General features: G+C 51.9%; 2 protein-coding genes and 1 pseudogene across 2 annotated transcripts; all 3 read left to right on the top strand.

Moving 5' to 3' along the window:
* Window positions 1-7,227, top strand: part of LOC116747104 — a 10,396-nt pseudogene extending 3,169 nt beyond the window's left edge.
* A 150-nt stretch (window positions 7,228-7,377) lies between these two features.
* Window positions 7,378-11,795, top strand: LOC116747103 (uncharacterized protein CXorf49 homolog). The gene is made up of 6 exons (XM_032618918.1): window positions 7,378-7,399; window positions 7,498-7,865; window positions 8,451-9,434; window positions 9,906-10,062; window positions 10,592-10,668; window positions 11,700-11,795. The coding sequence occupies exons 1-6, from the start codon at window positions 7,378-7,380 to the stop codon at window positions 11,793-11,795; spliced, it is 1,704 nt and encodes a 567-aa protein (XP_032474809.1).
* Window positions 11,796-20,056: 8,261 nt separating this feature from the next.
* Window positions 20,057-26,316, top strand: LOC116747102 (uncharacterized protein CXorf49 homolog). Its single transcript, XM_032618917.1, has 7 exons — window positions 20,057-20,108; window positions 22,391-23,745; window positions 24,440-24,596; window positions 25,126-25,202; window positions 25,461-25,506; window positions 26,086-26,127; window positions 26,232-26,316. Exons 1-6 carry the CDS (start codon window positions 20,057-20,059, stop codon window positions 26,124-26,126), a joined length of 1,728 nt encoding a protein of 575 aa, XP_032474808.1. The 3' UTR covers window position 26,127; window positions 26,232-26,316.
* Window positions 26,317-26,535: the final 219 nt, after the last annotated feature.

Genomic DNA, 26,535 nt, shown 5'->3' with positions numbered 1-26,535 from the left:
TAGAGAAAAATATTTATGAATGAGGGAAGTTTGTTTCTGATTGCCTGTATACTCTCAATGAAATGGGAAGCAAGGTCATCAAGTGAGAGCGAAGGTGGTCCATGATCAGCAAGTACCCCCTCAACTTTCCCGGATCATCTTGTGATATTCTTCTTTCTTTTAAATTTTTATTTATTTATTTATTTATTTGGCTGCGCTGGGACTCTCTTGCTGCGCGCGGGCCTTCTCTAGTCGCGGTTAGCAAGACCTACTGTTCGTTGTGGTGCGCGGGCTTCTCATTGCAGTGGCTTCTCTTGTTGTGGAGCATGGGCTCTAGGCACGCAGGCTTCATCAGTTGTGGCGCGTAGGCTCTAGAGCACAGGCTCCAGTAGCTGTGCCGCACAGGCTTAGTTGCTCCGTGGCATATGGGATCTTCTGGGACCAGGGATCGAACCCGTGTCCCCTACATTGGCAGGCAGGTTCTTAACCACTGTGCAACCAGGAAAGTCCCGTGATCTTCTTGTATGGTACTTTTCACAATAAAGTGCTGTGAAAAATTATAAAGAAGTGCTTTTCTTCATTAAAAGGTACGATAAAAAGAGTGAAGGCAAGCTAAAAACTAGAAGATATTTACATAACAGGAAATCATGAGAGAATTAAAGTATAGAATACCTAAAGAAATTCCACAAATAAATATGCAAACAACCCAAGGGGAAAATGGGCAAAAGACACTAAATGAACACCTCATAGACAAGAAAATCCCCAAGGCCAAGCATATGAAAAGCTGCTCAATATTATTACTAATCAAGAAATTGCAAATTAAATCTACAATGAGACACCATTTCACTATCACAAGATTGACAACAATTTTGTACTTTGTAAATATCAAATGTTGATGAGGATGTGGAACACTTAAACACTGTTGATAGGAGTAGAAATTAGCATGACCGCATTGTAAGAAATCTGGCATGATCTAGTAATGTTGGAAATCTTCTTTCCCTATGAGATGACAAGTTCAGTCCTAAGTATGAGCACTGGAACACAGCTTCCCAGCCATTTTATTCTATGGCTCACACAGAAAATGATGATTGTATGGCATACAGGAGTCAGATGACAAAGTTTTTCAGGGCCAGAACCAAGCGGTCCAGGGGCTGCTGTCTGGCTGTCTCTGGAGATGAAGGCCTCAAAGTCCCAAGTCCAAAAGTTGGAAAGCTCTGCCCTGGAAGGCTCTTGTACGTGGGCACCAGGAAACATGTGCCAGAATGTTTATAATAGCACTATGAATAATATCTGCCCAAATGGAAACAACCCAAATTACCCATTGACAGTAGAATGGATACATAGGTTGAGATACAGTTGATTCTTCTTATTTGTAGATTCCATACTTGCAAATTCCCCTATTAGCTAAAATTCATTTTTAACCACAAATCAGTACCAGAGTGCTTTCCTCCTCATTCGAGAGAGCTGTGAGAAATTTGAGTTGGTGGAATATGTTCCCAGCTGAGGTCAAACAAGGTGACGCTCTGCCTTCTGGTTTCAGTCTCAGACTGCAAGCAAGTGTCCTTTTCATGATTTATTTGGGGCCACATAGTTTGCATTTTTGTGCTTCTTTGTTGGTGATTTCATAATTAAAGATGGCCTCCAAGCTTAGTGCTGAAGTATCGTCTAGTGTTCTTGAGTGCAAAATGACTATGACGTACACTCAAGAAAATATGTGTGTTACATAAACCTTGCTCAGGCATGATTTAGAATGCTGTTGGCTGTGAGGTCAATGTGAATGAATCAATAATATTTGTATTAAACAGAGTGCCATTAAACAGAAACACACATGAAACGATTACACAGCGATCAGTCGATGAAAATGTTGTGACCAGCAGATGGTAGGAACTTGAAATTATATTTCCCTTAGGAGCAATGTTTCAGGATTGCCTAATTCAGTGTTCATGGCAACTTTATAGACTGCAAATAACTATCATGATAATGAGAGTCTACTGTATATTCATTTGGTGGAAGAGTGTACAGCAATGAAAATGAACAATTGCCTGCCACATGTGACAAAAGGGATGAATCTCAGTTACACAGTATCACAGGGGAGAAGTCAGAAACAACACAGATGATTCCATTTACATAAAGAACAAAGGATGCAGCAAAACCAACGTTGTTAGGAATATGAACCTATGTAGAAAATAACTAAAGAAAAGGAAGGGAATGATGAAGACAAAGGATAGAGGTTACTTCTGAGGAGGGTGAAGGGAAAGGAATTGGAGCTTGCATGCAAGGAACTTCTAAGGTTATGGTGACATTTGAAAAAACACTGCTATAAAAGTTTACTGAGGGAATGAATGACTCCCAAATCTGTATCTCTCTCTAGCTTTGACCCCTCACTGGTGTTCCAGAACCAAATTTCTAAGTGCATTCCCCCTGCATGTCCTATAAGAAACACAAACTTAATGTATCCAAAATCCCATCATTTCCCTCCCAATCTTTCTTTACTTCCTGTGTCCTTATGCTCCCCACCACAAAGTCACTCAAAACGGAAATGTTAGTCATCTTGGACTTCTGCTTCCTCGTGGTAGCCATAGAAACATATCCCTCCGATCCACTGCAGGGAACATAGTAGATTGGCAAGTGCCAGCTGCCACTTCTCTGGCACCACCATTGTTTGTGCCAAGATCCCACATCTTCTGGGGAGCTCCCAGCCAGTGACTGAGCATGGCAGGGGCATACTGCTGCAGGACAGGGACTCCTCTAAATGGCAGCTGTAGGTTGGGGACTCCACATGAGCCTGAACAAACCAAACTAAACTGAACGAAAGTTTAGTGTTAGAACGAAACTGCATCAGAGATTCTTCTTATCTGACCCTCCTTTCCCCCACGTCTCTCTTACAGACGTCAGACCCGCATCGCACCCTGAAGAAGAAGACTCATTCCTGCTCCTTCTCCTTTATCCTTCACATGCCATTCTCCCATCATGTTCGTCCATGTCCAATCATGCCTCGGTGTCCGTATTTTTGGAGGACCCAAACTAACAAAAGTGGTACCAGGAGTGGTCTGAGAAGTTAGCTATAAGACGGGGTTTATGGACCAGCTCACTCACTGCCCAAATGACAAAGAGCGTACCATTTTGAGTGTTATGTGGGGCATGGATAATCTCTAGCACAAGGTTACCTCCTGATTCCTTAAGGTTTTATCCATACGTACCTTGAAAAATATCCCAGTGGAGGGTCTTACTTGTGGCCAGTGAGATGATTCAGGCCTTTGAAGGGTAGGGAGGGCACTATGTCTATAGGGAGGGCAGAGGCGGCTGTTCATCACTGTTATACTGGCGCCCTGCAAAGACATAATGAGAAACTAAGGGACATTACCAAACAGTTAAGGGCCAAGTGTAAGATTCATGGGGTTTTCTTGGTGGCTTACAAAATGCCCTTGCCTCCTGCAGAGACAGCTGAGTAGCTCACACATTATGTGATAACAATAAGTGCAGAACTCCAGAGATGTATACATCCTTGACAAACACAGGCCTGTTATGGGAAGGTCAGGGCCCTTTATGGAGAAACTTCAGACTCTGAAATGTAGGCCGGGTATATTGGCATGGATGTCTCCAAACGTTGGCTTATCAGATCCAAACGTCCTGAGGCCTCAAAGCTTGCAGGGTGGCCCTTCCTTCCCCAGCAACAGCTAACACATGCCCTGTGCTGGTAGATGCTACAGAGTTCGCTCCCCCACAAAGTGACAGACGCCTCTCCCAGGGAAACCCTCATCTCTTCTCCATAAACTCACTGGGATATGCCGAGCCTGATAAGGGGAAAAAGAAATTATACACCAAGAAATAACAAGCCGTACTGGCAGGAGCAGGGCAGTATCCCTGGGATTGGATTTTGAGGGTGCTGGATCAAGTGGACAGGAATATACGAGAGGATAAGCAAGTTTTACTGAGCGGAGGCGCTTTCTCATGCCATGGGATTTAACACACGGGCAAGGACTCCCGGAGATGGAGGAAATTCACTGCCAGACTGGCCCTTTGAAACTTTGAGAAAGTGATGGCCCATAAGCAGAGAAGTGGAAATGCCTGCCTTGGATTGGCAGATGGTAGAGGAAGGAACAAAAAGTTTGAGTGATGCTAGAACGGACAGAAAAGGTGAGGCCAGTCACATGGCCTCATGGTTATGTCCCACTGTAGGGCTGAGAGGACACATCCCACTGTAGGACACATGTCCCACTGTAGGGCTGACAGGACACCAAAGCCATCAGGAGTGTTCTGGTGAGAGGGGCCCCAGTATCACTAGAAATTTGGTGGTTAGTCCCCTCTGGAGGCCAATGCCAATGATGGAAGGAAAGTGGTCCCGACCTGGGCTCATTACCACCCATGGGAGCCAACGAATTCTGACATAATAGAGGGCAGAGGGCAGCTCTTAACCAAGAGATGCCAGCAGACCACATTTCCAGTAACGACCAGCAAGGTCAGAGGGGCAGTCAAGAGTGCCTGCTTGACTGGCAGAAAGCTGAGAAGATGGCTCAGACAGCATGGCTCCCTAGGGGCAACTACAGCCAGCAAAAGGCAAGAATGCAAGAGAAGGAGGGCCATCATCCCGCTACAAAGCCACAGTCTCCTGCTCAGTTCCCGGTCCTGAGCCAATTCAGAGACCGGCCCCACTGAAGAGGTGGATGAGTCCTGAGGAGGAAGGATCCAGAAACAAGGCAGTGGGTTATGACCGTCCCTAAAGAGAATGACTGCCATTTCTCAGGTGACTGTACCCTGAGGCTAGAAAAGGACCCAGACACTTCTACTACTACTGGACACAGGATCTGAGCTGACATTGATCCAGGAGGCCCAAAGTGTCATGATGGGGCCCCATTAGAATGGGGCTTATGAGGCCCTGATATTAAAAGGAGTTGGGAATGGAGACCAGTTCACAGTGACCTGAATGGGTCCCTGAACCAAAATAGTGGTCATTTCTCCAGTCCCCAAGCTGATAATGATAAGTGATACACTTGGCAGTTGGATCAATGACTTCCACATTGGGTCACTGCTCTGTGGGATAAGAGCTATCCCGGTGGGGAAAGCCAAGAGGAACCTCTGACACTGGCTCCCACCCCAGGCCAAGAGAGTAAGTCAAAACCAGTATTGGTTCCTGGTGAGCATAGGGGGCTAAAGCAGAGATTAGTGACATCATTGGAGACGTATGGGATGCAGGGGAAGAGGAGGTAGGAGAGCCACAGGGACGAAGAGAGTGGAGAAGGTGAGAAGTTCCGGGAGTCTCTCTCTGGGGGAGGGAGGAAGGGAATGGAAATGGTGAGAGGGAAGACGGAGGCTTCCACTGAATCCACTGGTAATGTTTCCTAGGGTGCTGGTGGATGCAGGAGATTTTGCTATATCCTTCCTTATCCATTTTAACATATTTGAAATAGCACACCATGACTTAAAATGTCACTGGGAGAAGTGGAAGAGGGCGGTATCCACAAACGGGCAAGCACCATCGCGGGCCGGCTCGAGGAGGAGGATTGCAGATTTACGGTGCACCCAATCTCCCCTGCTCTGAAACTTCTCCAGCATGGCCAGCTTCTCAGGTGCAGACCCAGAAAACTGGGCCTTTGAGTTCCGCAGGCAAGAGGGGTGCAGACACCCCAGGACTCTCCAGGGCATCAGTCAGAGCAGGATGCAGGAGAGAGAGGTGACTGAAAACAGAGGAGTATGAACAGGAAGGAGCAGAAGGAAGGTATGGGAGGAATGGAGCGGTGTCAGAGTAGGAGTTGGGTGGCAAACAAGGGAAATTCTAACACCCATGGGCGGTATAGAAACCAAGGGAGGCACCACTCCCCAGACATCAGTACTGCTCAGCTCAGGGAAGCTGAGAACTGACAGTTCCAAGAAAAATTGAGAGACACCTGGCTATCCACACCCACCGCCATCACAACTGGTAGGCCTTGGTTGTGCATCCTTCAAAACTTTAAAACATACTTGTACATATACTTAAATGAATTCTCATATATTACATAGGATTGACTGGTGTGTGTGCGTGTGCCCACGCAAGTGATTTAACTTACAAATGTGAATCCAAAGCCATCGTTCTGCAACTTGCAGTTTGAAGTCAGGCAGATGCTTTCGAAAGCTGTGAGAATGGCCTGATGCATTCCGTTGGACTGCCACGCTTTATGCTACTGGATGCTAAGCCACGTTGCATTCATCCATCCATTTCCTTACTGACGGGAATTTGGAGTGTTCCCAGTAGTTCCCATTACCAACACCCTTGTGCATGTGTTCTTGTACACTACAGGTACCAGCGTGTCTCCGGAAGAAGTACCAGGCAGCAGACTTGCAGGAGTATAGAGGAAATAGATTCTTTTTATCTTCCTTTTAAAGATCTTGGGCTAAAAGCAAGGACTCTGGAGTCAGATTGATTGGTTTCAATCCTGCCGCTGATCCCCACGAGCCGAATGACCTTGGGCCAGTGGCCGAACCTCTCACTGCCTGTTTCCTCACCGGTAAGAGGCCAGTAATAGTTGGTACTATAGGTAAAGGCGTGTCACGCGGATGCATTATTATTTATGCCCAGCGCTTAGAAGAGTGCCAGGCACAGAGTCCGGGCCGGCACTAAGTTGCTTTCGATGGATTCTCCCAAATTACCTCCCAAATGGGTCTTTTGCTCCACCGCCACAGGGGTTTGCTCCTAACGTCTCCCACCCTCGGAATGGTTAAGCTCTTTGAAGGTTGTCAACCTAGTGTGTGAAACCCGATTCGTGGTTTTAGTTCACATCTCCAGGATCAGCGGTGGGGAGCACCTTTTGGGGTGTAACTGGCCACTGCGATTTCCTCTTCTTTGAATTTGCCTCAGAGAGGGCGAAGGGCTGATGGAGCGAGGCCAACCCCAAGTCTATGCGCCAAACCCGCCTGGCAATAACGTCTGCTGAGCCACATTTGATGGAGCAGTTGAGACAGAGACCTTACAGAACGAAAATACGATCCCTTTGCTCTCTGGCCGACCCCTGATCACTGACTGCGGGACTCCTGTGCCCATTCTCCTGTTGGGTCGTAAGGCTTGCGGTGGAAGGGAGGCTGGCAAATGCTTTCGGCGCGTGCTAGGCATCCAGCGCCTCCATCTTGACGTTTCACCCTCACCACCCCTGGAGCCCGGCGCCCTCACTCCCCGACGCCCTCGACCCCCTCTACAGATGGGAAACGGAGGCACACAGCTGTGACTCTAACCGGAAAGGGGAGGCGGGACAGGAGGAGGCGGGCCCAGAAGCTTGAGAGAGGGAGGCACTCCCACCATCCTCTTCACCAGCCAACTGCCCCGACCGCCCACGGGCTTGCGAGCAAACCAGAGGCCCTCGACCCCATTGGTTAGGCCTCAAGGGGGCGGGCGAACAAGGCACCCACTGGTTGGCGGGGGCCGGACCAATGAGGAGGCTGCTGCGCGGGCGTGGGGGGCGCGCTGAAAGTGGCACGTCCTTTCTTTTGAGGCGAGCTCGTGCGGCGCGTCAGGTGGATGACGCTGCCCTCTGAGCGCCTCCCCCCTAGCCCGCCCTGACCGCGACTGCGACTCGGGCCATCGACCGTCGCCCCGGTTCCGGGGCCGCCCAGGTCGCGACATGAGCTCCCCGGATGAGGTGTCTGTGTGGAGAAGGCGTGTCCGCCCAAAGGTCAGGGAGCGGGCCAGCGTCCGCGTGGCCGGCCCCGCAATCCCTCGGGGACCCGACCCAGGCCCCGAGCCTGGGGAGGCGCGGAGCGGCGAGGGCGGAGGCAGCTTCCCGGACCCCGAGGGCTTCCAGTCGAAGCGGGAGATGCTGGAAGCGCGAGGGCCTGTGCTGTGGGGCGGCGAAGGCGGACCTGGCTCCCCAGATGACCACACGAGGGACCTCCTGGACCTGATCGAGGAGTCTGAGGAGGCCGAGGAGGCCAACCTGCAGCAGCTGACCGACCAGCACGTGCTGGGCGTCCGCAGACACCCGGACCCCGAGGGCTTCCAGTCTGAGCGGGAGATGCTGGAAGCGGGAGGGCCGGTGCTGTGGGGCCGCGAAGGCGGACCTGGCTCCCCAGATTACCACACGAGGGACCTCCTGGACCTGATCGAGGAGTCTGAGGAGGCCAACCTGCAGCAGCTGACCGACCAGGACGTGCTGGGCATCCGAAGATACCCGGACCCCGAGGGCTTCCAGTCTGAGTGGGAGATGCTGGAAGTGGGAGGGCCGGTGCTGTGGGGCCGCGAAAGCGGACCTGGCTCCCCAGATGACCACACGAGGGACCTCCTGGACCTGATCGAGGAGTCTGAGGAGGCCAACCTGCAGCAGCTGACCAACCAGGACGTGCTGGGCGTCCACAGATACCCGGATCCCGAGGGCTTCCAGTCTGAGCGGGAGATGCTGGAAGCGGGAGGGCCGGTGCTGTGTGGCCGCGAAGGCGGACCTGGCTCCCCAGATGACCACACGAGGGACCTCCTGGACCTGATCGAGGAGTCTGAGGATGCCGAGGAGGCCAACCTGCAGCAGCTGACCGACCAGGACGTGCTGGGCGCCCGCAGATACCCGTCCCCGGAGAGCTCCACTGCCTTCAAAGAGTCCACCGTGTGGATAATGCGCCTCATGGCAGGTCCCGTCAGTCGAGGAGCGCCCGGCCGGAGCTGTGGGCAGGCGCCGACGGCTCCAGCCGGCCCTCTCCACCTCGGTAGGCCTGAAGCGGGCCGGGCCTTGGGGAACCCTAAGAGAGGCACTAAGCGTAGGTTGAACGTGGCTGCGGATCGCCAGCGGCGCTCCGCAGAAGGCCTGGCCTGGCTGCTGTCCGACTCCGAGTCCTCAGATGAATTCAGTGCGACACAGCTGATGACGGTGAGCACTTACCCCAGAGGAGGAGGCCAGGCCAAGCCCAGCAGACCCGAGGATCCCGGGAACACTCCCAGACACTCAAAGTTCCAAGCAAGGGAGAACTTCCTTCACGTGACAGGCTCTGCCCTGTCCTCGGCTCCGCGAGGACTCTCTTCGGTTGTGGAAAGGCAGGGCGTGGGAGAGCAGGGCATCTCTTCCCCTAAGAAAACGCAGAGCGTGCTGTGGGGGAAGGGGGGCAGCAAGCCCAGCTACCCGGAAGCTGCTGCTGCTGCTGCTGCTGCTTCTGCTTCTGCTTCTGCTGCTGCTGCAGGTGGCCTGCCGCGGGTCACTCCTAGGAAGAACGGAGCCCAGGAGAAGAAATCCGTCGGGAGAGCATGCAAACTTGCCCTGGGGGGAACCTTCCGTTCCCGGGGGCAGCGAATCTCGGCAACTCCCGTGGAACCGGCCACCTTCCCCCCAATCTCTGGTATTCCGCAGCCTGGGAGACCCAAGAGTTATACCTTACTCCTTTCGGGAACCAAACAGTCCAAGCACAGCGGCGCTGGGAAGAAATCCGTGGTCAGTTGGGCAAGGGAGTCTGAGGCGGTGGCGGGAGAAGATAAGGACCCAAATAGAGACCCAGCCCCAAAGGGCCAGGTGAGTAGGCCATGCTCCTCCTCTCTCCCCACTCTTCCCCCCCCCCACACAGCTTCCAGGGCACACGTCTTCATCCATGCTGCCTCTGTCCACCCCTCAGAGGTCAGCATTGGGTGCCCCTCGGTCACTGGGTCATTACGATGCCAGATCGGGCTCCTGCGCTTTCTCAGTGTCCCACTGTTGTCCCTAGATCAGCTCTGCCTGCTGGCCTGGGGCTGACAGAGGGAGAAAGTGCTAACGAGATCAGCCTTTCAATTCCCTTCCCAATTCCCTGCCTCACCCTGGCCTGAATCACACAACTCTCTCTCTCTCTCTCCCTGCCTCTCTCTCGCTCTCTCTGTCTCTCTCTGTCTCTGCCTCTCTCTCTGTATCTCTCTGTCTCTGTCTCTCTCTCTCTCTTACACACTCACACACAAACACACACACACACACACTTCCTTAGTCCAAATCGGTAAGAAATTTTTGTTTCAGCTGCTAACTCACAGGCCAGGGATATCTTGTCTGCGCATGCATCGTAGAAAAGCCAGCAGTGGCGACGTCAACACCCGAAGCCCCCAAGATCCAGGAAACTCAGAACCCTTGGCCCTGAACCGGGGAGAAGTCATGCCCAGGGGGCCTGCCCCCTCAGGTGAGTGTCGTGGGTTTGATAGGAGGGGAGGGAAGAGGGGTTGAGGACAGAAACCTCTGCCTCTGTCTCGGCTGGGGGCACAGACTTGCACCCAGGCAGCTTCTCCCACAGGAGACGGGGTGCTGGCAGGGCTGGCCTTGAGCCACATCATCCTCTGTGTGGGGTTTGTGCGGCCGGGGTGATCGGTGGCAGTGCCCCAAACAGCTGTTCCGGGTGTAGACTTGCAGGGGAACAGCCTTTTCTGTTAAGTCCTGTTCGGCCACATTGCTCTCCCACGTGCTGGCTGTGGCTGCATCTCTGGGAGGGTCGAATCCAGAGCCGCATTGTTTGGGGACCACAATGGCGAAATGGCTGCCCCCAGGGAACAGGGGAGGCAGGCCCAGAGACAAGGTTCCAGCCGCTGGGCAGAGCAGGGGCGGCTGGTTGCCAGCAGAGGATGGTGCTGCCTCACCTCACTTTAGAGCCCGCTTGGCCCTTTCCACCTCACTGGGAGCCTGGGAAGCTGGATTGTGTGTCCTTTCCCTCTCAGGTGACCGGGAGCCACTGGACCATCCCCCAAGAACGGAAACGCAGCAGCAGCCACTGGGAATGCCCTGCTGTCCTTGGGTAATGCTTCCTCTGCATCCTGGAAATGCAGGCCCAAACTCGAGGGTGGGATCTGGGTCCAAGTTCAGCTGACATGTGTGGGCTCCCCCTCCCCTGCTCCCATCACGTACCCCACGGAGGGAGCCCACCTCCTTTCTGCTGAGACCAGTTCAACCACCCGGCTTTGGGGTGGAGGGCCCGGGGGAGAGGAGAAAGGGAGGAGAGAGGAGGCCAGCATATACTAATCATTTCTCTTCCTCCTCTGTCTCCTGGCCTAGTGTCTCGAGCTAAAGAGAGAAGTAGACGAACTTAAGGAGCAACTTGGTATGAGGAACCAGGGCCGGAGAGTGGTGTCTTAGTGCAGAAGCCGGGTGGGCACCTGGGGTGCGGGTGGGCAGCAGGGGCAGTGGGCCTGGCAAGGACCAACATCCCTGTGGGGAGGAAAACCTCTCAGGCCTGGCCCTGGAGCCGGTTCTGCATGTACAACTGGGCGTGTGTACAAATAGCAAAGTACTTTCTGGACTGCATGCACACTTTGACAACCAGACCAGTCCTAGGGAATGTCCTTCTGATAGGACTTTTAGAGATGCCTCATTGATTTTTCCCTTGAACTGCTGCTTGGTGTGGCTTCTAAGGTTCTTGTTGGATTGTTTGTTTGTGTGTGTGACAAGTTCTGAGTGGTTGTGGCACGGCCCACAGCATGAGAGCTGCTGGCACACATTGTTTCCCTTTAGGAACCGGTTCCACATTCAATTTGGGTGGTGGGGAGTGATCAGGCCCAGAGCTCTTTGCATGGGGTCTGGAGGGGTTTCAGGTTTCAGGGCTAGGCGGTTCCTCACGGGGATGGGGGACAGGCTTCTGTATCCCTCTGTCTGGAGCGCCTGCTAATGCCTGTCCCTGTTGCAGCCGCCATGCAGTACCTGGCTGACAAGTTGCAGACCCTTTGAAGTGAGTGTTACACACACCGCACCCCTTCCCACAGTCCTGGCTGTTGAGCAGGGCTGGGGCCTGGCCCTGGCTTGAGGCTCTTCCCTGATTCTGCTGTTTCACAGGTTGAGCCCAGCGTCTTCCTGCAAGAGGAGCAGCTAGTACCTTTGGGGCCCTGCAGCTGTGGCCAAGCTCGTTCCCTCCTGTTCTGCCTCAGCTAGGGCTTCCTCTACCCCTGTTTTGTCCCTGCCCTGCCCCAGTTTCACAGCAGTTTCCAATTAAAGTACCTCTCACATTCTGTGTTCTGCCTTCTCTCTGGAGGGGTCGGGGTCAGGGTCGGGGTAGGGGGCCGGGGCGGGTCGCTGCTCCCCGTCAGAGCCTTTTCCAGAACGGTATCTCTGACATCCTGTGGTGGGGACTCTGGGACAGCCTCTACTACCATCCCTGCAGACAAGCCAGCGGAGTGCCAAAGATCTGGGTCCTCTGTGTACTCTGCCTGGCCACATTGCCACGTCCTCTGTTTCCCCCGAAGGCCCTCTTCTAGTTCGCTCCAAACCCCCCTCCTCCTCTGGGGTCTGGCGGTTCCCATTCATCTCTGCCATTCACCCTCCCCATCAGCAGGAACTCATGACCCCCTTCCAGAGCTCCAATCTGGAAGCATTCACATCCTGCCTGCCGTAGCCAGCTGACCACCCTCCTCCAGCCGGGTCGTCTCTACACCCTTGAGTGGAAATTGGCCCGTCAGGTTCTATGGCAAGTGTGGTTAGTCGGTGTGTGTTGTTGCATGGTCCCCGTCAAATACTCTTCCACAAGCCCCATGACACAGATTTTCCTGGAAATGATATTTCCGTGCCCCAGATCAATCTCCCAGACTGTCTCTTTAGGACACACGAGATTGAGTCTGAACTCCATGTTCGATTTCCCCCTCACTCGAGGTTGGGGAGCACTTCCTTCAGCCAGGACCCAGGGCTGTACCAGCCTGAGACTCAGAGGGACAGATTTGTGTTTGAGTGAGGCAAGGGTGGTTCTGCCTGACACCCTTCCCGAAAGACCGGTGTTTTACTACACAAAAGGGGGTATGATGGTAGATTGGCCATTCAAGGTTGGTGACTGTGTGTCCCTGTGTGTGAATAAATGTAATCAGGGGTAATCTCCCTTGAGGGAGAAAGATGTGATTCAGGGAGTAAAGGGAGTAGAGGCTGGTCCAGGTTCTGGAAGGCATCGAATGAACAAAAGCAAGGGTCGGATCTGTTTTGTTCAAGGCTTGTTGTTAAATTCCCAAAACATGGGAGGGGGATGATGCAGAAGTCAGCAAACCCCACGACAGGGTGTCGGGATGCTCGAAATGTTGGATTCGCTGGAGGTGGCTCTCGATCCTACTCTGTGATCCTATGATGTCTGACAACTCCTGTGGGTGTGGATGGAATGAGATTGGGAAGGGTGGATCCTCAGAGTAGCTCATCTTAGAATCAGGGGACCCATATATGAGGCCACCCAACATGAGCTACCCGGGACAGGGGCAGGATGGGCGCAGTGACGATGGGAAGTAAGGAGTGACTGCACCTGGACAATGAGGAGCACTTGGGTCCACCCTTCCCCCATATTCTCACCCTGGCTCACTTCCAGAGTCCATGGCATGAGCTCAGGTGGACAGACCACAGGTGGGATGGGACAGTCACAGACCTCAGGGTCAGAAAAGAACGTTCGTGGGACTTAATCCTTCCCCTCAAACCCCTCCCTGGAGAAGGTGGGCTTGATTGCTGCCCAGGCCTCTGGCTCGATTCCTAGAATGTACCCAGTGCCCCACCCAGCCTGTAGCAGGCTTATGTTCTAGCCCCTCTTGCTCCGGCACTGCTCCCCCCTGAGCTGAGGCCATTACCAATGAGTGTGTGTGCACTTCGAGGAAACAGAGCTAGCTTAGACCTTGGACCTGCCTCTGACCAGTAGAGACAGTCATTCCAGGTCATGTGTCCCTGCAGACACTCTGGGGAGAGTGAAGCTAACTACAGGCTGGAGACAGCCACCACAGGAACTCGCTTCCCAGTGCACACTATGGATGTGAATAGAATGTTAACATGATTGTTAATAGAATGTTAATAGAAACCTTATTCAAAGTCACCCCAAACTGAAAGCAATCAAGATGTTATTCAACAGATGAACGAATAAAACCATACATCTATAAATGAAACATTTTTTAACAATACAAAGGAAGGAACTCTTCATACATGCAACAACTTGATTGAATCGTGAACGCATTAGGCTAAATGAAAGAAGCCAGTCTCAAAATGTTACATACTGTGTCATTGTGTTTGTATAATAGTTGGAAAAGGTAAAACTATAGGCATGGGAAACAGATCACCAGTTATCAGAGGTTAGGGATGGGGGAGATGGTTTGACTACAAAGCAGCAGAATGAGGGAGATTTGAGGGCTGATGGAACTCTTTTGTATCCTGATTGTGGTGATAGTTACACAACTCTGTCCATGTGTTAAAACTCATGGTACTGAAAACAAAAAAGTTTATTTTACTATGTAATAAATCAAAATATATATAACTAAAAAAATTAAATGTGTCATACATAAAGGCTTGGGAATCATAATGGCATGCAAAATAGTACCAGCATTCTCAAAAGTGACATTGAAAGTCAGAAACCTTTTCAGCCTGAAATTATATATCAGCTATCAAATAAGCATGAAATTAAAGGTAATATTAAAGGTAATATTTGTTCATGCAAAGTCTTAAAAGAAATTATCACCCATGGTACCCGGAGAATGAGTCCCATCAAAACACTGTGGTAAACCAAGAACAATGAAGACATTAATTCTAGGAAGCAGAAGATCCCACTTAGGGGTTTGGTAAAGGAGTGTTCTAGGAGCAACACTCTAGGCAACCAATAAAGATTGAACCTGTGTCCAGGAAAATGATTTCCAACAACAAAGGAATGGACATAGTTGAAGATTGAGAAAATATTGCCAATAGGCCTATGACAGAAATGTAAGCTCTTGAGGGAAGGAACGTCATCAGTTTTTCTCAGTGATGTAGCACCATGTGTTAGAACAGCACCATGTGTTAGAACAGTACCTTGTAAGCCCTCAATAGAGAATTGTTAAATGGAAAGGAGAGAAAGAGTGAATGCGAAGAGAGGAATTTGAGACAGCAAGTATACATCGACTCTTAAGGAGTTTTTATGTGAAGGTGAGCAGAGAAAAATGGTGTAGCTTGAAGGGAAATTGGAATCAAAAGAAGGTTTTCTTTAATTGGGAGAAACGACAACATACTTGTATGCTGATAGGAATGATCCAAAATAGAGAAAAATATTTATGAATGAGGGAAGTTTGTTTCTGATTGCCTGTATACTCTCAATGAAATGGGAAGCAAGGTCATCAGGTGAGAGCGAAGATGGTCCATGATCAGCAAGTACCCCCTCAACTTCCCCGGATCATCTTGTGATCTTCTTCTTTCTTTTAAAGTTTTATTTATTTATTTACTTATTTGGCTGCGCTGGGACTCTGTTGCTGTGCGCGGGCTTTCTCTAGTTGCGGTTAGCAGGGGCTACGCTTCGTTGCAGTGCGTGGGCTTCTCATTGCAGTGGCTTCTCTTGTTGTGGAGCATGGGCTCTAGGCACGCAAGCTTCAGCAGTTGTGGCACGCAGGCTCTAGAGCACAGGCTCCAGTAGCTGTGCCGCACAGGCTTAGTTGCTCCGTGGCATATGGGATCTTCTGGGACCAGGGATCGAACTCGTGTCGCCTACATTGGCAGGCAGATTCTTAACCACTGTGCCACCAGGGAAGTCCCGTGATCTTCTTGTATGGAACTTTTCATAATAAAGTGCTGTGAGAAATTAAAAAGTAGTGCTTTTGTTCATTAAAAGGTATGATAAAAAGAGTGAAGGCAAGCTAAATACTAGAAGATATTTACATAACATGAAATCATCAAAGAATTAAAGTATAGAATACCTAAATAACTTCCACAAATAAAAATGTAAACAACCCAAGGGGAAAATGGGCAAAAGACACTAAATGAACACCTCATAGACAAGAAAATCCCCAAGGCCAAGCATATGATAAGCTGCTCAATATTATTACTAATCAAGAAATTGCAAATTAAATCTACAATGAGACACCATTTCACTATCACAAGATTGACAACAATTTTGTACTTTGTTAATATCAAATGTTGATGAGGATGTGGAACACTTAAACACTGTTGATAGGAGTAGAAATTAGCATGACCGCATTGTAAAAAATCTGGCATGATCTAGTAACGTTGGAAATCTTCTTTCCCTATGAGATGACAAGTTCAGTCCTAAGTATGAGCACTGGAACACAGCTTCCCAGCCATTTTATTCTATGGCTCACACAGAAAATGATGATTGTATGGCATACAGGAGTCAGATGACAAAGTTGTTCAGGGCCAGAACCAAGCGGTCCAGGGGCTGCTGTCTGGCTGTCTCTGGAGATGAAGGCCTCAAAGTCCCAGGTCCAAAAGTTGGAAAGCTCTGCCCTGGAAGGCTCTTGTACGTGGGCACCAGGAAACATGCGCCAGAGTGTTTATACTAGCACTATGAATAGTATGTGCCCAAATGGAAACAACCCAAATTACCCATTGACAGTAGAATGGATACATAGGTTGAGATACAGTTGATTCTTGTTATTTGTAGATTCTGTACATGGAAATTCCCCTATTTGCTGAAATTCACTTTTAACCACAAATCAGTACCAGAGTGCTTTCCTCCTCCTTTGAGAGAGCTGTGAAAAATTTGAGTTGGTGGAATATGCTCCAACTGAGGTCAAACAAGGTGACGCTCTGCCTTCTGGTTTCAGTCTCAGACTGCAAGCAAGTGTCCTTTTCATGATTTATTTGGGGCCACATAGTTTGCATTTTTGTGCTTCTTTGTTGGTGATTTCATAATTAAAGATGGCCTCCAAGCTTAGTGCTGAAGTATCGTCTAGTGTTCTTGAGTGCAAAATGACTATGACGTGCACTCAAGAAAATATGTGTGTTACATAAACCTTGCTCAGGCATGATTTAGAATGCTGTTGGCTGTGAGGTCAATGTGAATGAATCAATAATATTTGTATTAAATAGAGTGCCTTTACACAGAAACACACATGAAACATGATTACACAGCGATCAGTCGATGAAAATGTTGTGACCAGCGGATGGTAGGAACTTGAAATTATATTTCCCTTAGGAGCAATGTTTCAGTATTGCCTAATTCAGTGTTCATGGCAACTTTATAGACTGCAAATAACTATCATGATAATGAGAGTCTACTGTATATTCATTTGGTGGAAGAGTGTACAGCAATGAAAATGAACAATTGCCTGCCACATGCGAGAACAGGGATGAATCTCAGTTACACAGTATCACACGGGAGAAGTCAGAAACAACACAAATGATTCCATTTACATAAAGACCATAAAGGATGCAGGAAAACCAACGTTGCTAGGAATATGAACCTATGCAGAAAATAACTAAAGAAAAGGAAGGGAATGAAGAAGACAAAGGATAGAGGTTACTTCTGAGGAGGGTGAAGGGAAAGGAATTGGAGCTTCCATGCAAGGAACTTCTAAGGTTATGGTGACGTTTGAAAAAACACTGCTATAAAAGTTTACTGAGGGAATGAATGACTCCCAAATCTGTATCTCTCTCTAGCTTTGACCCCTCACTGGTGTTCCAGAACCAAATTTCTAAGTGCATTCCACCTGCATGTCCTATAAGAAACACAACCTTAATGTATCCAAAGTCCCAACATTTGCCTCCCAATCTTTCTTTACTTCCTGTGTCCTTATGCTCCCCACCACAAAGTCACTCAAAACGGAAATGTTAGTCATCTTGGACTTCTGCTTCCTCGTGGTGGCCATAGAAACATGCCCCTCCGATCCACTGCAGGGAACATAGTAGATTGGCAAGTGCCAGATGCCACTTCTCTGGCACCACCATTGTTTGTGCCAAGATCCCACATCATCTGGGTAGCTCCCAGCCAGTGACTGAGCATGGCAGGGGCATACTGCTGCAGGACAGGGACTCCTCTAAATGGCAGCTGTAGGTTGGGGACTCCACATGAGCCTGAACAAACCAAACTAAACTGAACGAAAGTTTAGTGTTAGAACGAAACTGCATCAGAGATTCTTCTTATCTGACCCTCCTTTCCCCCACGTCTCTCTTACAGACGTCAGACCCGCATCGCACCCTGAAGAAGAAGACTCATTCCTGCTCCTTCTCCTTTATCCTTCACATGCCATTCTCCCATCATGTTCGTTCATGTCCAATCGTGCCTCGGTGTCCGTATTTTTGGAGGACCCAAACTAACAAAAGTGGTACCAGGAGTGGTCTGAGAAGTTAGCTATAAGACGGGGTTTATGGACCAGCTCACTCACTGCCCAAATGACAAAGAGTGTACCATTTTGAGTGTTATGTGGGGCATGGATAATCTCTAGCACAAGGTTACCTCCTGATTCCTTAAGGTTGTATCCATACGTACCTTGAAAAATATCCCAGTGGAGGGTCTTACTTGTGGCCAGTGAGATGATTCAGGCCTTTGAAGGGTAGGGAGGGCACTATGTCTATAGGGAGGGCAGAGGCGGCTGTTCATCACTGTTATACTGGCGCCCTGCAAAGACATAATGAGAAACTAAGGGACATTACCAAACAGTTAAGGGCCAAGTGTAAGATTCATGGGGTTTTCTTGGTGGCTTACAAAATGCCCTTGCCTCCTGCAGAGACAGCTGAGTAGCTCACACATTATGCGATAACAATAAGTGCAGAACTCCAGAGATGTATACATCCTTGACAAACACAGGCCTGTTATGGGAAGGTCAGGGCCCTTTTTGGAAAAACTTCAGACTCTGAAATGTAGGCCGGGTATATTGGCATGGATGTCTCCAAACGTTGGCTTATCAGATCCAAACGTCCTGAGGCCTCAAAGCTTGCAGGGTGGCCCTTCCTTCCCCAGCAACAGCTAACACATGCCCTGTGCTGGTAGATGCTACAGAGTCCGCTCCCCCACAAAGTGACAGACGCCTCTCCCAGGGAAACCCTCATCTCTTCTCCATATACTCACTGGGATATGCCGAGCCTGATAAGGGGAAAAAGAAATTATACACCAAGAAATAACAAGCCTGTACTGGCAGGAGCAGGGCAGTATCCCTGGGATTGGATTTTGAGGGTGCTAGATCAAGTGGACAAGAATATAAGAGAGGATAAGCAAGTTTTACAGAGCGGAGGCACTTTCTCATGCCATGGGATTTAACACACGGGCAAGGACTCCCGGAGATGGAGGAAATTCACTGCCAGACTGGCCCTTTGAAACTTTGAGAAAGTGATGGCCCATAAGCAGAGAAGTGGAAATGCCTGCCTTGGATTGGCAGATGGCAGAGGAAGGAACAAAAAGTTTGAGTGATGCAAACATGCTAGTACGGACAGAAAAGGTGAGGCCAGTCACATGGCCTCATGGTTATGTCCCACTGTAGGGCTGAGAGGACACATCCCACTGTAGGACACATGTCCCACTGTAGGGCTGAGAGGACACCAAAGCCATCAGGAGTGTTCTGGTGAGAGGGGCCCCAGTATCACTAGAAATTTGGTGGTTAGTCCCCTCTGGAGGCCAATGCCAATGATGGAAGGAAAGTGGTCCCGACCTGGGCTCATTACCACCCATGGGAGCCAACGAATTCTGACATAATAGAGGGCAGAGGGCAGCTCTTAACCAAGAGATGCCAGCAGACCACATTTCCAGTAACGACCAGCAAGGTCAGAAGGGCAGTCAAGAGTGCCTGCTTGACCGGCAGAAAGCTGAGAAGATGGCTCAGACAGCATGGCTCCCTAGGGGCAACTACAGCCAGCAAAAGGCAAGAATGCAAGAGAAGGAGGGCCATCATCCCGCTACAAAGCCACAGTCTCCTGCTCAGTTCCCGGTCCTGAGCCAATTCAGAGACTGGCCCCACTGAAGAGGTGGATGAGTCCTGAGGAGGAAGGATCCAGAAAAAAGGCAGTGGGTTATGACCGTCCCTAAAGAGAATGACTGCCATTTCTCAGGTGACTGTACCCCGAGGCTAGAAAAAGACCCAGACACTTCTACTACTACTGGACACAGGATCTGAGCTGACATTGATCCAGGAGGCCCAAAGTGTCGTGATGGGGCCTCATTAGAATGGGGCTTATGAGGCCCTGATATTAAAAGGAGTTGGGAATGGAGACCGGTTCACAGTGAGCTGAATGGGTCCCTGGACCAAAATAACGGTCATTTCTCCAGTCCCCAAGGTGTTAATGATAAGTGATACACTTCGCAGCTGGAGCAACGACTTCCACATTGGGTCACTGCTCTGTGGGATAAGAGCTATCACGGTGGGGAAAGCCAAGAGGAACCTCTGACACTGGCTCCCACCCCAGGCCAAGAAAGTAGGTCAAAACCAGTATTGGATTCTGGTGAACGTAGGGGGCTAAAGCAGAGATTAGTGACATCATTGGAGACGTATGGGATGCAGGGGAAGAGGAGGTTGGAGAGCCACAAGGACGAAGAGAGTGGAGAAGGTGAGAAGTTGTTCTGGGGGTCTCTCTCTGGGGGAGGGAGGAAGGGAATGGAAATGGTGAGAGGGGAGACGGAGGCTTCCACTGAATCCACTGGTAATGTTTCCTAGGGTGATGGTGCATGCAGGAGATTTTGCTATATCCTTCCTTATCCATTTTAACATATTTGAAATAGCACACCATGACTTAAAATGTCACTGGGAGAAGTGGAAGAGGGCGGTATCCACAAACGGGCAGGCACCATCGCGGGCCGGCTCGAGGAGGAGGATTGCAGATTTACAGTGCACCCAATCTCCCCTGCTCTGAAACTTCTCCAGCATGGCCAGCTTCTCAGGTGCAGACCCAGAAAACTGGGCCTTTGAGTTCCACAGGCAACAGGGGTTCAGACACCCCAGGACTCTCCAGGGCGTCAGCCAGAGCAGGATGCAGGAGAGAGAGGTGACTGAAGACAGAGGAATATGAATGGGAAGGAGCAGAAGGAAGGTATGGGAGGAATGGAGCGGTGTCAGAGTAGGAGTTGGGTGGCAGACAAGGGAAATTCTAACACCTATGGGCAGTATAGAAACCAAGGGAGGCACCACTCCCCAGACATCAGTACTGCTCAGCTCAGGGAAGCTGAGAACTGACAGTTCCAAGAAAAATTGAGAGTCACCTGGCTATCCACACCCACCGCCATCACAACTGGTAGGCCTTGGTTGTGCGTCCTTCAAAACTTTAAAACATACTTGTACATATACTTAAATGAATTCTCATATATTACATAGGATTGACTGGTGTGTGTGCGTGTGCCCACGCACGCAAGTGATTTAACCTACAAATGTGAATCCAAAGCCATCGTTCTGCAACTTGCAGTTTGAAGTCAGGCGGATGCTTTCGAAAGCTGTGAGAATGGCCTGATGCATTCCGTTGGACTGCCACGCTTCATGCTACTGGATGCTAAGCCACGTTGCATTCATCCATTTCCTTACTGACGGGAATTTGGAGTGTTCCCACTTTTTCCCGTCACCAACACCCTTGTGCATGTGTTCTTGTACACTACAGGTACCAGCGTGTCTCCGGAAGAAGTACCAGGCAGCGGACTTGCAGGAGCATAGCGGAAATAGATTCTTTTTATCTTCCTTTTAAAGATCTTGGGCTAAAAGCAAGGACTCTGGAGTCAGATTGATTGGTTTCAATCCTGCCGCTGATCCCCACGAGCCGAATGACCTTGGGCCAGTGGCCGAACCTCTCACTGCCTGTTTCCTCACCGGTAAGAGGCCAGTAATAGTTGGTACTATAGGTAAAGGCGTGTCACGCGGATGCATTATTATTTATGCCCAGCGCTTAGAAGAGTGCCAGGCACAGAGTCCGGGCCGGCACTAAGTTGCTTTCGATGGATTCTCCCAAATTACCTCCCAAATGGGTCTTTTGCTCCACCGCCACAGGGGTTTGCTCCTAACCTCTCCCACCCTTAGAATGGTTAAGCTCTTTGAAGGTTGTCAACCTAGTGTGTGAAACCCGATTCCTGGTTTTAGTTCACATCTCCAGGATCAGCGGTGGGGAGCATCTTTTGGGATGTAACTGGCCACTGCAATTTCCTCTTCTTTGAATTTGCCTCAGAGAGGGCGAAGGGCTGATGGAGCGAGGCCAACCGCAAGTCTATGTGCCAAACCCGCCTGCCAGTAACGTCTGCTGAGCCACATTTGATGGAGCAGCTGAGACAGAGACCTTACAGAACGAAAATACGATCCCTTTGCTCTCTGGCCGACCCCTGATCACTGACTACGGGACTCCTGTGCCCATTCTACTGTTGGGTCGTAAGGCTTGCGGTGGAAGGGAGGCTGGCAAATGCTTTCGGCGCGTGCTAGGCATCCAGCGCCTCCATCTTGACGTTTCATCCTCACCACCCCTGGAGCCCGGCGCCCTCACTCCCCGACGTCCTCGACCCCCTCTACAGATGGGAAACGGAGGCTCACAGCTGTGGCTCTAACCGGAAAGGGGAGGCGGGACAGGAGGAGACGGGGCCAGAGGCTTGAGAGAGGGAGGCACTCCCACCATCCTCTTCACCAGCCAACTGCCCGGGACGCCCACGGGCTTGCAAGCAAACCAGAGGCCCTCGACCCCATTGGTTAGGCCTCAAGGGGACGGGCGAACAAGACGCCCGCTGGTTGGCGGGGGCCGGACCAATGAGGAGGCTGCTGCGCGGGCGTGGGAGGTGCGCTGAAAGTGGCACGACCTTTCTTTTGAGGCGAGCTCGTGCGGCGCGTGAGGTGGCTGACGCTGCCTTCTGAGCGCCGCACGCCTAGCCCACCCTGACCGCGACTGCGACTCGGGCCATCGACCGTCGCCCCGGTTCCGGGGCCGCCCAGGTCGTGACATGAGCTCCCCGGATGAGGTGTCTGTGTGGAGAAGGCGTGTTCGCCCAAAGGTCAGGGAGCGGGCCAGCGTCCGCGTGGCCAGCCCCGAAATCCCGCGGGGACCCGACCCAGGGCCCGAGCCTGGGGAGCCACGGAGCGGCGAGGGCGGAGGCAGCTTCCCGGACCCCGAGGGCTTCCAGTCGAAGCAGGAGATGCTGGAAGCGCGAGGGCCTGTGCTGTGGGGCGGCGAAGGCGGACCTGGCTGCCCAGATGACCACAGGAGGGACCTCCTGGACCTGATCGAGGAGTCTGAGGAGGCCGAGGAGGCCAACCTGCAGCAGCTGACCGACCAGGACATGCCGGGCGTCCGCAGGTACCCGTTCCCGTGGAGCTCCACTGCCTTCAAAGTGTCCACCGTGTGGACACTGCACCTCGAGGAGGTTCCCGACGGTCGAGGAGTGCCCGACCAGAGCTATGGGAAGGCACCAACGGCTCTAGCCAGCACTTTTTACCTCGGTGGGCCAGAAGCGGGCCGGGACTTGGGGAACCCTAAGAGAGGCACTAAGCGTAGGTTAAACGTGGATGCGGATCGCCAGCAGCGCTCCGCAGAAGGCCTGGCCTGGCTGCTATCCGACTCCGAGTCCTCAGATGAATTCAGTGAGACACAGCTGATGACGGTGAGCACTTACCCCAGAGGAGGAGGCCAGGCGAAGCCTTGCAGACCCGAGGATCCCAGGGACACTCCCAGACACTCGAAGTTCCAAGCCAGGGAGAACTTCCTTCACGGGACAGGCTCTTCCCTGTCGTCGGCTCCGCGAGGACTCTCTTCGGTTGTGGAAAGGCAGGGCGTGGGAGAGCAGGGCATCTCTTCCCCTAAGAAAATGCAGAGCGTGCTGTGGGGGAAGGGGGGCAGCAAGCCCAGCTACCCGGGAGCTGCTGCTGCTGCTGCTTCTGCTTCTGCTTCTGCTGCTGCTGCAGGTGGCCTGCCGTGGGTCACTCCTAGGAAGAACGGAGCCCAGGAGAAGAAATCCGTCGGGGGAGCATCCAAAGTTGCCCTGGGGGGAACCTTCCGTTCCCGGGGGCAGCGAATCTGTGCAACTCCCGTGGAACCGGCCACCTTCCCCCCAATCTCTGGTATTCCGCAGCCTGGGAGACCCACGAGTTATACCTTAGTCCTTTCGGGAACCAAACAGTCCAAGCACAGCGGCGCTGGGAAGAAATCCGTGGTCAGGTGGACAAGGGAGTCTGAGGCGGTGGCGGGAGACGATAAGGACCCAAATAGAGACCCAGCCCCAAAGGGCCAGGTGAGTAGGCCATGCTCCTCCTCTCTCCCCACTCTTCCTCCCCCCACAGCACCCAGGGCAGACGTCTTCACCCATGCTGCCTCTGTCCACTCCTCAGAGGTCAGCATTGGGTGCCCCTCGGTCACTGGGTCATTACGATGCCACATCGGGCTCCTTTTCCTAGGGACAAACATTAAGGTAGCACTTCGGGTGTCCTGGGCCCGGTTCTCCACCCTTGGCCTCTTTCCAGCCTCCTCTGAGAGACTTGGGCTGGGATGGAAGGGAGGGCTGGTAGCTGAATTGGGTCGGGGGATCCCTTAAAAGCTTCCCCGGAAAGCCTCAGTATTTAGACTCACCAGCTTCCCGAATCCTACTTCCTAGCTGTTCCGCAGACCTTCCTTGCACGGGGCCTGGGCTTTCTCAGTGTCCCACTGTTGTGCCTAGATCAGCTCTGCCTGCTGGCCTGGGTCTGACAGAGGGAGAAAGTGCTAATGAGATCAGCCTTTCAATTCCCTTCCCAATTCCCTGCCTCACCCTTGCCCGAATCACACAATTCTCTGTCTCTCTCTCTCTGTCTCTCTCTGTCTGTCTCTCTCTCTCCATCTCTCTCCCTCTCTCTCTCTCTCTCTCTCTCTCTCTCTCACACACACACACACACACACACACACACACACACACTTCCTTAGTCCAAATCGGTGAGAAATTTTTGTTTCAGCTGCTAACTCACAGGCCAGGGACATCTTGTCTGCGCATTCATCGTAAAAAAGCCAGCAGTGGCGACGTCAACACCCGAAACCCCCAAGATCCAGGAAACTCAGAACCCTTGGCCCTGAACCGGGAAGAAGTCATGCCCAGGGGGCCTGCCCCCTCAGGTGACTGTCGTGGGTTTGATATGAGGGGAGGGAAGAGGGGTTGAGGACAGAAACCTCTGCCTCTGTCTCGGCTGGGGGCACAGCCTTGCTCCCAGGCAGCTTCCCCCACAGGAGACGGGGTGCTGGCAGGGCTGGCCTTGAGCCACATCATCCTCTGTGTGGGGTTTGTGTGACCAGGGTGATCGGTGGCAGTGCCCCAAACAGCTGTTCTGGTTGTAGACTTGCAGGGGAACAGCGTTTTCTGTTAAGTCCTCTTCGGCCACATTGCTCTCCCACGTGCTGGCTGTGGCTTCATCTCTGGGAGGGTCGAATCCAGAGCCACATTGTTTGGGGACCACAATGGCGAAATGGCTGCCCCAGGGGAACAGGGGAGGCAGGCCCAGAGACAAGGTTCCAGCCGCTGGGCAGAGCAGGGGCGGCTGGTTGCCAGCAGAGGGTGGTGCTGCCTCACCTCACTTTAGAGCCCGCTTGGCCCTTTCCACCTCACTGGGAGCCTGGGAAGCTGGAGTGTGTGTCCTTTCCCTCTCAGGTGACCGGGAGCCACTTGACCATCCCCCAAGAACGGAAACGCAGCAGCAGCCACTGGGAATGCCCTGCTGTCCTTGGGTAATGCTTCCTCTGCATCCTGGAAATGCAGGCCCAAACTCGAGGGTGGGATCTGGGTCCAAGTTCAGCTGACATGTGTGGGCTCCGCCTCCCCTGCCCCCATCACGTACCCCACGGAGGGAGCCCACCTCCTTTCTGCTGAGGCCAGTCTAACCACCCGGCTTTGGGGTGGAGTGCCCGGGGCAGAGGAGAAGGTGGAGGAGAGAGGAGGCCAGAGTATACTTATCATTTCTCTTCCTCCTCTGTCTGCTGGCCTAGTGTCTCGAGCTAAAGAGAGAAGTAGACGAACTTAAGGAGCAACTTGGTATGAGGAACCAGGCCCGGAGAGTGGTGTCTTAGTGCAGAAACCGGGTGGGCACCTGCTGTGGGGGTGGGCTGCAGGTGCAGTGGGCCTGGCAGGGACGATCATCCCTGTGCGGAGGAGAACCTCTCAGGCCTGGCCCTGGAGCCGGCTCTGCAGGTACAACTGGGCGTGTGTACAAGTAGCAAGGTACTCTCTGGACTGCATGCACACTTTGACAACCAGACCAGTCCTAAGAAATGTCCTTCTGATAGGACTTTTAGAGATGCCTCGTTGATATTTCCCTTGAACTGCTGCTTGGTGTGGCTTCTAAGGTTCTTGTTGGATTGTTTGTGTGTGTGACAAGTTCTCAGTGGTTGTGGCACGGCCCACAGCATGAGGGCTGCTGGCACATTTTGTTTCCCTTTAGGAACCGGTTCCACATTCAGTTTGGGTGGTGGGGAGTGATCAGGCCCAGAGCTCTTTGCATGGAGTCTGGAGGGGTTTCAGGTTTCAGGGCTAAGCAGTTCCTCAGGGGGATAGGCGGTTGGGCTTCTGTATCCCTCTGTCTGGAGCGCCTGCTAATGCCTGTCCCTGTTGCAGCCGCCATGCAGTACCTGGCTGACAAGTCGCAGACCCTTTGAAGTGAGTGTTACACACACCGTACCCCTTCCCACAGTCCTGGCTGTTCAGCAGGGCTGCGGGCTGGCCCTGGCTTGAGGCTCTTCCCTGACTCTGCTGTTTCACAGGTTGAGCCCAGCGTCTTCCTGCAAGAGGAGCAGCTGGTACCTTTGGGGCCCTGGAGCTGTGGCCAAGCTCGTTCCCTCCTGTTCTGCCTCAGCTAGGGCTTCCTCTCCGCCTTGTTTTGCCCCCTCCGCCCCCTAGTTTCACAGCTGTTTACAATTAAAGTACCTCTCACATTCTGTGTTCTCCCTTCTCTCTGGAGTGGTCGCGGTCGGGGTCGGGGTCGGGGTAGGGGTCTGGGGCGGGGCGCTGCTCCAGGTCAGATCCTTTTCCAGAGTGGTATCTCTGACATCCTGTGGTGGGGACTCT

This window comes from Phocoena sinus, chromosome X (genome assembly GCF_008692025.1).
Source record: "Phocoena sinus isolate mPhoSin1 chromosome X, mPhoSin1.pri, whole genome shotgun sequence".
In the NCBI taxonomy this organism is placed as follows: domain Eukaryota; kingdom Metazoa; phylum Chordata; class Mammalia; order Artiodactyla; family Phocoenidae; genus Phocoena; species Phocoena sinus.
The sequence above is the reverse complement of the archived record's forward strand: the minus strand, read 5'-3'. Positions and strand labels throughout refer to the sequence as shown.